Source organism: Rattus rattus, chromosome 3, assembly GCF_011064425.1.
Source record: "Rattus rattus isolate New Zealand chromosome 3, Rrattus_CSIRO_v1, whole genome shotgun sequence".
NCBI lineage: Eukaryota > Metazoa > Chordata > Mammalia > Rodentia > Muridae > Rattus > Rattus rattus.
In genome coordinates, this window is record NC_046156.1 from 73,736,323 (window position 1) to 73,748,644 (window position 12,322).

At 41.4% G+C, this 12,322-nt stretch overlaps 1 protein-coding gene across 3 annotated transcripts in view; it reads left to right on the plus strand.

Annotated features, from left to right (window-relative positions):
• Positions 1-12,322, plus strand: part of Rxfp1 (relaxin family peptide receptor 1) — a 120,975-nt gene that overhangs the window by 90,448 nt on the left and 18,205 nt on the right. For all 3 annotated transcript variants that reach the window (XM_032898205.1, XM_032898206.1, XM_032898207.1), the window contains 3 exons: positions 591-665; positions 3,926-3,997; positions 11,112-11,183. In XM_032898205.1, coding sequence (XP_032754096.1) covers positions 591-665; positions 3,926-3,997; positions 11,112-11,183 — 219 coding nt within the window. The remainder of the gene's footprint in view (positions 1-590; positions 666-3,925; positions 3,998-11,111; positions 11,184-12,322) is intronic.

Sequence of the window (12,322 nt, forward strand, 5' to 3'; positions counted from 1 at the left end):
CACACACACACACACACACACACACACACACACAATAAATAAGTAAATCAATGTAATAAAAAATGTAAAGTATTCCAACTGAAGAAAGAGACAGAAATAAAACATTAAAACTTTAAGTATAGCAGCATGAATTTATAGTTATTAAAGCCTAAAAGAAGCTTTCTTGACTAAAAACCACCTTGACCACTTTCTCTAAGGCAACTTATAGGCCTGACTGCTGTAACGATGTTCTATCAGTCCACCAGAACCCAGCACAGGCTACCATCGTACTGTACTGAAGTGTGCTTAGGCACCAGCCCTCCCATGCAGCAACCTCAGCGAAAGAAAAGCCTCCTCCAACTGCTGCCGACGGGCACAGGCTTCTGTTCGGAGACTAATATTGCTATTCTCTGTGGGAGAACCAATGTATGTAGAAATGGTCTTAACTACCAAAGCACTTCAGTACTGCAGGGCATGCAGAGAAAAGGTGGGGGGCAAGACATGTAGCATGGGGCTCTTGCGATTTCTGAACAGCAATGATAACACTGTGTTTGCCTGGAGACAGGAAAGAACCAGAAAATGTGACTTTTCGTGGTTTCTTTACTTTTTAGAGTGCTGATGAATAATGCCCTCACCCGTTTGCCTGACAAACCCCTCTGTCAGCACATGCCCCGGCTGCACTGGCTGTAAGTCAGTCTCCCTCCCTCTATCCATCCATCTATCTATCTATCTATCTATCTATCTATCTATCTATCTATCATCTATCTACCCACCCATCCATCTATCCACCTATCCATCCAATCATCTATCCACCCATCCATCCATCTATCCATCCATCTGTCTGTCTGTCTGTCTGTCTGTCTGTCTATCCTATCTATCCACCCATCCATCTATCCACCTATCCATCCATCCATCTATCCACCTGTACATCCATCTATCCATCCATCTATCCACCTATCCATTCATCTACCCACCTATCCATCTACCTATCTACCTATCTATCCACCTCTATCTATCTATCTATCTATCTATCTATCTATCTATCTACCTATCTATCTATCCATCTATCTATGGGTCTTCTGTCACAGCTAGCTAGTGTATCAAGTTTCCTCACATTATTTTATTTTTATATTAAACACCCTCTTTGGCTAACTTCTCTAAACTTTTATCAAAATGCAATATGTGAAAGAGAAAAGTGTTTTAGAACCTGGAAGAAGGAAGACAGAAGGGACGTCACATGGTGTATGTCACACTTGCTCTCCCTGCTGTCACCACTCACCTATTAAATTGATGCAGAAAGCTAAGTCATTTAGTTTTATCCCTAAATTCCGAGTCATGAGTGCACTGCTTAGCACCAATCACAATACAGCGGGGTCTGTGGGATGTTTTGAGAAAGTCCCTTACTTGTTCTGTGTAATAACACGGTGGCGTTGCCTAGTAACAAGTATCATCCCACTAATTGTAGTTCTACCAATCAGTGAATGTGCCTGCTCAGGACGTGGGTCTGGCCTGGTGTGGTGGCTCACACCTGTAATCTTAGGAGGCTAAAGCAAGAGGCTGAGGAAGGAGGGTCACTACAAGCCCAAGGCCAGGGGAGCAGAGTGAGGCCCTGTTATCAACATAAATAAATAAACCACCAGGGTTTCGTTCATTTGTTTGTTTGTTTGGCATCTGGTTTTGGTGTTTTGGGTTTTTGCGTTTTGTGAGTTTTGGGTTCTAGTTGGGTTTCTGGGGGATTTTTTGTTGTTTTGTTTTGTTTTGTCTTTTGTTTTACTTTTTTTTTGTTTTGTTTTTCTAAAGAAATGTCCAAAATTACTATTTAAAAGTTCAATCAACAAACTGCCTACTGAAATCAACAAAACTCCCTTTACCTCCTGTTTTGTAAGAAAATTTCCAAGGTTGACTGTTTGGTATCCAAGTTTACAGCAAACTAGACATGCTGAGTAATGAACTCAGGAAGATAAGGAGAAACTTAGTAACTAGACACAATCGAGCAGTACTCACAGAAGCAGTCAACGGTTAAAACTGTTTGCATGTGGGACTGGAGACACAGTTTGAGGATTGAGTACTAACTTAGTTCTAACGGTCCTGAGTTGAATCCTAAGCAAACCACCCCCCCCCAAAAAATGTGAATTGAGACTATTTTTTTAAACAAAGTTTCATTATGTAGCCCAGGCTGGCCTTAAACTCACTAGCAGGTATCTTCCTGTCCCAGTCTTCCTATTGTTGAGATTATAGGTGGGAGCGGCTGCAGGCAACTTTTAATAAAGTAAACTTTGATTTGTCATAGAACACTGCCACCTGGTGGTAGATTCATGAATAACCATTAGTTAAAAAAAGAGCAAGAACAGAGAGCCTGAACTAAGACTAAAGAAGCATGACTCTAAGCATTTAGCAGCCACAGAGTGAGGAACACTTCCTTCAGAAGGGCAATCTGATGTTCACTCTACAGACTGACTTCAAATATGTTCCTCTTAGTTACTCTCCATTATAAACACACCCTCTTCAATGTATTCAGTGTTTAGGTCCCTTAATTCTTGATCTTCCCAATCTTTCGGATATATTTCACTATGTCACTGTCAACTTCAGTGTGATTCCCAAAGCAAGGCTGACAGTGCCCTTGGTGCTGATGAGACACTAGTTTTTCTCTAGAGCGTTCCAAGTTTTCCTTGGAGGTGTTAGTAGCTCTCCCACACTTTTACCCTACAAGAATCACTGTTGCTTCTGAGTAACTTTATGTCGTTGGCAATTAAACTAAGTGTGTGATGCCCTTGGACCTAAACGCAGTGTTCAGGGAAGGAACTTTCTCCTTGTGCTCCGCAAAGTTCTACCATCCACCTACTGCTGGGGTCAAAGGAGAGGTGCTATGTGAAAACAACCCCAGCTAGGAATAGATAGATAGATAGATAGATAGATAGATAGATAGATAGATAGATAGATAGATAGATAGATAGATAGATAGATAGATATCAATGATAGGGCAGTAGTCTCCTACGTGCAAAGCCTTGCACTTGGTCCCCAGCAGTGGAAGAAAACACAGGTAGCTTCTGATGCTGTGAAGAGACTCCGTGTGATGTCAGCTCCACACAGTACAAGCACTTGAGGGGAATATCTAGGCAGCTCCCCAGCATGAAGTGCAGAACAAGGGAAGCTCATATGACTGTCTGAAAGGACAAATAAAATGGCTCCCAGCAGTGGCAGACTGTTAAGAATCATTTCTAGGACACTTAAGTTGGGGAGACAGGAACTAAATATTTTCTTTGGGAGACTATCACAAAAAAACACAACCGTCAAAATGCAGAAAACAACTAACTGGTCATGGCATGCCCAGGCCCAACACAACTTCCACACCCATATCACAAGGGGGTGGGAGACCAGAAAGTGTTCCAAAACAAAAGGACCAGCCATGAGACTGTGTCTCCCAGAATAGACAGGAAGCTATACTCACAACACCACACTATTAACACCACCTAAACAACACTCAATGATAACACTAATAAACATGCTAAAGTCAAAGGGGAAACTCTTACAGAGGTCTTCCTAGAGAAGTACAGGCAACTATTGGCTTCTGAGAGAGAGGGAGAATTAGTCTCCCCCAGTGAGCATGTTTATACATTTATGTATGTATATGTGTGTGTGTGTGTAGCAGTAAAAATCAAAGAAAAAGAAACCAGCAATTTGACAGGGAGGGACCAAGGAAAGATGGAAGAGATGAGGGAGAAAAGGAAGGGGAATATGATGACCCTCATATCACTTTACTCTTGCTACAGAAGACAGACAATAATACTACATGTATATAGCATGGATATATTATATAGGTATATCCAGCTGCTATACAAATCGTAAACAGAATGTAAGGAAATGATATTTTATTTGATAGCAAATAATTCCTAGCCAATTTATTTAAGTCTATGAATTTAATTTGTGCTTTATTTTTATGTTCTAGGGACTTTGAAGGCAACCGTATCCATAATTTAAGAAATTTGACTTTTATTTCCTGCAATAATTTAACTGTTTTGTAAGTACTATCTTTTTTAAAGTAATAGTGACTCTCCTTACAAGCCAAATGAATCCTTTATGTGAAACTTAGATAATAGTCAAATAGATAGATAGATAGATGATAAATAGTAAAAATATCTATACATAATGAAATATATATATGAAACAATCAGTAGAAAAAGAGAATATGAATTTGGAAAAGAACAAGAAGGGGTATGAGGAAGGAAAGGGAAGGGAGAAATGATATCATTCTAATCTCAAGAATAAAAGAAAACAAGTCAATAACTTTAGTCCTAGTACTTCAGAGGGAGAGGAATATCTCGAAGAGTTTGAGGCTAGCCTGGTCTACATAGTGATTTCCAAGCTAGACAGATGTAGATAGATAGATAGAAAGATAGATAGATGCCAGCAGCAAACCACTGAACTGAGAATAGGACCCCCGTTGAAGGAATCAGAGAAAGAACTGGAAGAGCCTGAAGGAGCTCGAGACCTCATATGAACAACAATGCCAAGCAACCAGAGCTTCCAGGGACTAAGCCACTACCTAAAGACTATACATGGACTGACCCTGGACTCTGACCTCATAGGTAGCAATGAATATCCTAGTAATCGCACCAGTGGAAGGGGAAGCCCTGGGTCCTGCTAAGATTGAACCCCCAGTGAACTAGACTGTCGGGGGGAGGGCGGCAATGGGGGGAGGGTGGGGAGGGGAACACCCATAAAGAAGGGGAGGGGGGAGGGGGATGTTTGCCCGGAAACCGGGAAAGGGAATAACACTCGAAATGTATATAAGAAATACTCAAGTTAATTAAAAAAAAATAGATAGATAGATAGATAGATAGATAGATAGATAGATAGATAGATAGATCTTGTTTAGTATAAATATATAGCCCACTCATAAATATAACCTGCTCAGTCAATGTAATCTTATTCATACATAATATGTTTCAGGAATGACCATTTGACATTGGCATTGACTGTTTTATGGAAAATATCATTTGGGTTTCTCTTTGGTAGGTGTCTACAGTTTAGGTCCAAAGTTACTAGGAGAAGGTGGCAATGTTTTATAGTGATGGAAGGAGTTAAATAAGTAGAGCTAGCACATGGCTGCTTGAAGACATGTATTTGAAGACATGTACTGAAGACAGTATTTAAGTAACTGCAAATAATAGATTAAACTTCAAGGAAAGAAGGTAGATGTCCATTTCTCATTTCTACTGTGATAAAGTAGAAAACAAAACCAACTTGGGGGATGCAGTGTTTATTCTAGCTTATAATTCCAGATTGTAGTTCATCATTACAGAGAATTCATAGTGGCAGGACTTGAGGCAGCTTGTCACATCACCTCCTTGCTCAAGAGCAGAGAAAAATAACGCATGTGTGCTTAATATTCTGCTGGATCTCTCTATGTCTATACAGCCCAGGACACCAAAGGAATGGTGCTGCCCACTTTCAGGATGGGTCTTCTTATATTAACTAAGGCAGTCGTGGTGGTTTGAAAATGCTTGTCCCAGAGAGTGGCACTATTTGAATGTATAGCCTTGTTAGAGTAGGTATGGCCTTGGAGTAGGTGTGTCATTGTGGTCATGGGCTGTAAGACTCTCATCCTAGCTGCTGGAAGCCAGTCATCTCCTAGCTGCCTCCAGAACAAGAGGTAGAATTCCCAGATCCTCCTGCACCATGCCTATCTGGATGCTGCCAAGCTCCTGCCTTGATGATAATGGACTGAACCTCTGAACCTGTAAGCCAGCCTCTATTAAGTGTTGTCCTTATAAGAGTTGCCTTAGTCATGGTGCCTTCTCACAGCAGTAAAACCCTAAGGCAGAAGTTGGTACCAGAAAGAGGTATTGCTATGATACACCTGACCATGCTTTTGTTTGGAAGAATGTAGATTTTAGGACTTTGGATGTGGAAAGCAGTAGAATGCTTTAAGTGGAGCTTACTGGGCCATCCTAGAAGGAATTTGGAAGACTTTGTTGCTGAGAGTGGTTTGAACTGTGGAAGCCTGGCTCTGGATGTTTAAGAAGAGAAGAATTTTAATATGTGGTCAAGAGACTATTTTGTGGAATTTTGGTGAAGAATGTGGCTGCTTTTTGCCATTGGATAAAGAGTCTGCCTAGGGCTAATGTGAAGAGATTTAGATTAATTGCTTTAAAAAAAGAAGTCTCAAGACAGCCTGGTATGAATTATGTTGTGTGGTTACTAAAGTTCACTCTTACGACAAGTGTTTTAATGAAAAGAAGCAAGCTGAGAAAGGAAAAATGCAAAATATATGGTTCGGGTATTAAAGGGCACCAGGAAGTAGAATGGAGCTGAATCCTATGTTCTAGGAAATAACAAATTTAGAGAGAGGGACTTTGGGAAAAGATCCCATCCAGCTAAGTTTAGGTTCAGAGTGTTCATACACCTTTAATTTCAGGAGACAGAGCGATGCAGATCTCTGAATACCAGAGATCTACAGAGCAAGTTTACAGAGCAAGTTCCAGGACAGCCAAGCTTAGGCAGTGAAGGAATTGGAAAATAGAGAATTGGTAACAAAATAAGGGGAGGTGGGATGTTCCATCCCCAACAAGTAGCAGAACTTGGCAGCTTTGGCCTTGTGGCTCTGGCTTTAGAGTCAAAAATAGAAGGACTACTGAGACCATTGGTTAGCCAGAGCTAAGAAATGAGCAGTGATTAAGAAGAGACCAGCATCGCTGAGGTCAAATCTTCTGGGAAGTGTTTTCTGAGAGTACAAAGAAGTTGTATTCCAGAGATAGCCATGGTTGTACCTCATGCTGCAGCTAGACTTGGTAATGTGTAGTAATTACCCAGGCGGTACTGAGTTTGAAGGTATGAAGGGGGCATGGAGAACAACTGAGGCTTGGCACTGAGAGGCCATGAGAGGCCATTGGTGAAGGTGCAGCCTCAGTTGCAGTTGACAGCCCAGGTCTGAAGGGGTCATGCAAAGCAGTTGAGGCTTGGTACCATGAAGAGAGCCTATGAGAGACTGGCTATTGGGGTCATAGCAAACCTAGTTGCAGTGACCCCAGTGTATGCCAGTACTATGGGATGATCACCAAGAACAGCAGTGGCAGTGGAATGGAGTCAACTCGAACCTAGAGTGCCACCGAGGGCAGAGCTAGAGAAGTGACACCAGCTCTTTGGGGAGCACAAAAGATCATGTGTCGATCCCAGACATTGGAATAAAAAGCTGTAAAACTAAGGTTCACTTGGAGACCCAAGATGCTAAAGATGCCAGAGCCATGGAATACCTGCCAAGGGAGTGGAACCAGCCCAGAGGAAATGTGTTATAGTCAACAAAGATGAAAAAGGGCTGCAGATCTGAAGACGTCACATCAGACATGGAGATTTTGGGTGTTTGCCCAGCTGGTTTCCTGTCTTGCTTTGGGCATTACAGTTAAGTGATTGGATGAATCTCAGAAGAGACTTTGAACTTTGGACTTTTAATATTGTTTAGACTGCTATAAATATATAGCATTATATATTATATAATATACTAAATATATTTTGCATTATACTATGTTTAGGTATGGCCACCATAAACTCACATGTTTGAACAAGCCTATGGGGGCCAGGGAGTGGAATGTCGTGGTTCAAATATGTTTGGGCCAGGGAATGGCAGTATTTGGAGGTGTGGAGTATCTGAGTAGGTTTACAGCAGTAAAACCCTAGCTAAGACAGCAATCAAAATAATTCCTCACTGCAACTCCTTCCCAGGTGATTCTACATTGTGTCAAGTTAGATTAGAAGCTGTCCCCAAAGAGTTAAGTAAAAGAGAAGAATCAATATAAGAAAAAAATGAGTTATTTCAATCACAAAAATGAAGGGCTTTGGAAATCTACAGAGACAGTGACTGAACAGCTAGGGAAAATGGAGGAGAAGATACAACAAAAAGAAGTAAGACAACAGAGCACAGCTTCAGAAGCACAGATCACTGGCAGGAGGAGAGAAGCGAGGCTTTTTTCCTAATAATCCAGGTGAACTTACTACAAAGAGTCTGGGAGCTCTACCCTAATGACAAGCCCATCGCTCTCACAAGCCTCAAAAGCAGCTGTGAGACCATAATTCTTCTGACAAATGGGCCAGCAACAGGGAGAGGTTCTTCTCTTGCTCTTTATGATTCAGAGGCAGTGGTAAGGCACCATCTTAAGAGATCACCTACAGTCTGGCATTGCTAAAGTCTGGGAATAGCAACCACAAGACAGGGAGAGAGGTAGGCAGCAGGAGCTTCAGCTCTGGTAGCAATGTGGATAGGGAAAGGTAGCCCTGCCCACAGAGTCTCTGAGAAGATCTCACTAATGGAGACTCGGCATGGAGTTTTCATCCCTGAATCTTGGAGGCTTCTGGTAGATCAATATTTGGAGCTGTCCCTTGTAGAGTCAAGAATGCTGAAGCTCCAGAAAAATTATTTAGTGTATAACTGCATCGCTCCATCAGACTGATACTTAGAGGGCTAGAAAATGGAGCAGTATCTATCCTCAGTTCGTGCATACCTCAGCACTGCGGTTGCGTCCTCTGCCTTCAACTCTTCCGGAAGACATCTCCCGCTAGAACATTAGCTTCTCAAGGATATGATCTGGACAGTCTCAGAAGGATGAGAGAAGACGCATAGCCCCTAAGGTGCAAAGCTAAATGTGTCCAGCAGAGAGCTTGGGTGGGCAAAGAAGGGAAGAGACCAAAATGAAGACAGTTCTGATAGCCATCCAGACGTCACCAATAGAGACTTAGCACCTGCATAAGCCATGGGAGTCACAAGCAACATGGTGCACAAACTCAGCCCGCCCAATGCCCAAGTCACACACACATCATGCCTCGGACCGGGGTCACCTTCACCAGCACAAACTGAAGCAGAGCTAGCATTTGATGGCTGTCCTCTCTTCACCACCACCCCATGCTTCCCAATTCTTTTCTTCTTACTTTACTTGATTTTATAAGTTAACGACTTATTTTCCTTACTTTTTGTATATTCATCTCACTGTGTCCACTTTTCTTTTCGCCTCCTACCTTGCCCTCTCTTTTATCCTCTCTTCTATACTTTTGGGAGAAGTTGTTGATGCTTTTTCTGTTTCCAAAACTTTTTATTTCTATTAATTAATTAATTAAATTACTTTTTTATTCACATTCTTTACATTTATGTAACTTTGTTGCTGTCATATATTCACATTACTGGAAATTGATTTGTGTTCTTTCCTTTTTTCCTTTTCTTTTCATCTCATCTAATCTCTTGATCATTCTCTTCCCCTTCTGTCCTACTTTCTCTTCTGTTGCTGTGATAAACACCAGGCCCAAAGAAAGCGTTCATTTGGCTTACGTTCCAGGGTTGCAGTCCATCACTGAGGGAAGCCAAGGCAGGAACTGAGGCAGAGACCATGAATAAACACTCCTACTGGTTTGCTCCTCAGCCTCAAATTCAGCTACATTTTTTCTACCACTCAAGACCACCTACCTGTCCAGGGGTGGCCCCTCCCACAGTGAGCTGGGCCCTTCCACCTCAATCATTATTCACTAATCAAGAAAATGTCCCCAGAGAGTTGTCTATGGGTCAGTCTGAAAGAGGCATTTTAGAGTCCAACATGGCCCTAGTTTATATCATTCACAAAAGCCACCCAAATGCCCTGACCCCCCATAACTGTTGTGTTCTCTCCTTCCCCTTTATAAATGTATTTAGCCTGGGTCTTCTTTCTGTCACCTTTGCCTGACTCCTTCCTTAATTTTACTTACTATTTCCACATTTACTATAAATAATTTTTAGCTTCAAGGCAAATTTTACAGTAGCTTTGTCACTTTGTCCTTCATGATCATTAATGGTCTTCAGTTGATCTTCAGTGGATTCCTATCATATACAGATTGATGTTACTGCTCATAGAAAGTGGTACTGGAGGTTGAACCCTCAAGAGTAAGTTGACCAATGAGAAAATTCTCTAAGACCAGGAGAGCTCCCAAAACAACCTACAGAATCACAAATCACATCAGAGAGAGAGAGAGAGAGAGAGAGAGAGAGAGAGAGAGAGATCTAGGGATGAGGAGGAGGGCAAAGACTGTAATAGCACACATGTGATATGTGATACCAAAGCCAAACGGAGGACCATTTGGGTAAAGGAGGAAACCACAGTGAAGCAAGTGAGATGGAGGCGGACAGAGGGCTCATGGTATAAATAAAAATGAAGTATTGTAGCATATGAAAATGCCATAAGGAATTCGTTAGCCTACATGCTGAGCTAAAAGAAAATTAAAAGAATAGATTCAAAGACAACCAGAAGCCCTTTTAAATGTCCAAAATTAGTCATTTATACTAGTGAATAGCACAGAGATCAGTGAAGATTGGGATGGGGGATGGGGTGTGAATCAGCAGTAAAGCAAGTGACCAACACATATAAGGCCCTAGGCCTCTCTCTCTCTCTCTCTCTCTCTCTCTCTCTCTCTCTCTCTCTCACACACACACACACACACACACACACACACACACACACAGAGAGAGAGAGAGAGAGAGAGAGAGAGAGAGAGAGAGAGAGAGAAGAATGAGCAGTCAAGAGAGAGCAATGGCTACATTCTGATTTATATTGTTTTCCAAATACTCATATTTGGGGAAACTAATGAGACATTGAGTTGGTCCCCTCAGGCCAGTCTCTTAGGCTGCTCCGTCCTAACTCCATATACTAGCAAATCAGATGTCTGTGGTGTATGGAGCCTTCTGTTAGATAAGACACACTTTGCAGGCTGAGGAAGCAAGTCTGAAACAATGCCTGTGCTCATAGCTGCAAGACACTCACTTTTTGTTCTGAAGAGGTCCTTCTCCATTTCTAAGTACAAGTTTGAATTACATTTTCATATTGTCCCTATTAGAAGATTTGAGAAATTTAATAATGAAACTCAGGCGGAAGGTGGGCATGGTGGCACACACCGAAGAGGCTGATGCAGAAAGATGGTGAGTTTGAGGCTAGTCAGAGCTGCATAGTTGAGACCGTGTTTTCTAAATAAATAAACTGGACAATCAATCATACTATTCGAAATAGCCTGAGATGGAAATGCACTCTATATTCATGATTTTATGATACCTTTCAGAAGCTACATTTAGTAATTGTATTATAATTATGTCCACATATTAACATGTATTTTTTTTTCATTTTCAGGGTAATGAGGAAAAACAAAATTAATCACTTAAATGAACATGCATTTACACACCTCCAGAAACTAGATGAATTGTAAGTCTAACTAACTATGCATTAAGAGTGTTCTTTTCCAGTTTTACTTCATGTTAGTTACACATGTAATGTTTATGTATTAAAAATATTAATTTCCTTTTTCCAAACAGTATTATATGTACCCATGGATCACAAAACAATTCAGATAGCTTGCCAAAGTAAATACAAAATAAAATATGAAACAAATACTTGAGATAAGCTAGATAAGAAAATATAGCTTTAGACAAAGAATAAAACCAGGGTAAAGTTAATAAATAAAATACAACCTACGCTGTTCTGTTTTATTGCTTTAAAGAGGCAGGATACCTGTCTCTAACTTTCCCATCCGTTTTTTCTCCTGCCTGACCCCTGGAGGTAGGTAGGGGAAGTTACTTTTGCTGTTATAACTCATAATCTCCTAATTCAAGCTCACTGAGTTTTTCTTGTTTAAAAGAAGCTTGAGCCTTTCTCATTCCACAGGCACTGCTGCTGAAAGCCCCTTGTAATCCAAGGTGACATCATGTTAGACTCCCCCTCTGCACAGACAAGTCCTACCCAGGAGAGTATAAGCCTGTGTGTCCCTCTGAAAGAAACCTCAAAATGCATGCTTTGAGGTAACTGTAAGAAACCCGAAAAAAGAAAACCCAGGGCTTCAAATTGTGTTCTTACTCTAACAAAAAAAAGGAGAAAGGGGAAGAAAAAGGATGAAATATGGAATAGAACTTAAAAATTGAGAGAGATGCTTTTTAGGCCCATGCTGGCTTTGAATACATTTTAAGTGCTGAAGATGTCCGTGAACTTCTGACCCTCCTGCTCCTACCTCTCAAACGTTTGCATTAGGGATATGTACTACCAGGCCTGGCTCGTGATAAAATATTTTTATTTCACTCCCTGTTTTGTTTTGTTTTGTTTTGTTTGTTTTGTTTTTGGAGCTGGGGACCGAACCCAGGGCCTTGCACTTGCTAGGCAAGCACTCTACCACTGAGCCAAATCCCCAACCCCTCACTCCCTCTTTTAAAGCCTTTTGACTCCATGGGTGTGGAGGCAGAGCTCAGGAGTAGGGCACACACTGAGCAGGAGCAAGGCTGTGTGTTCAATCCCCACACCAAGGAGTTAGTTCTCTTGTTATTTAACCCAACTCCCCAATGGCACTGTTGGAA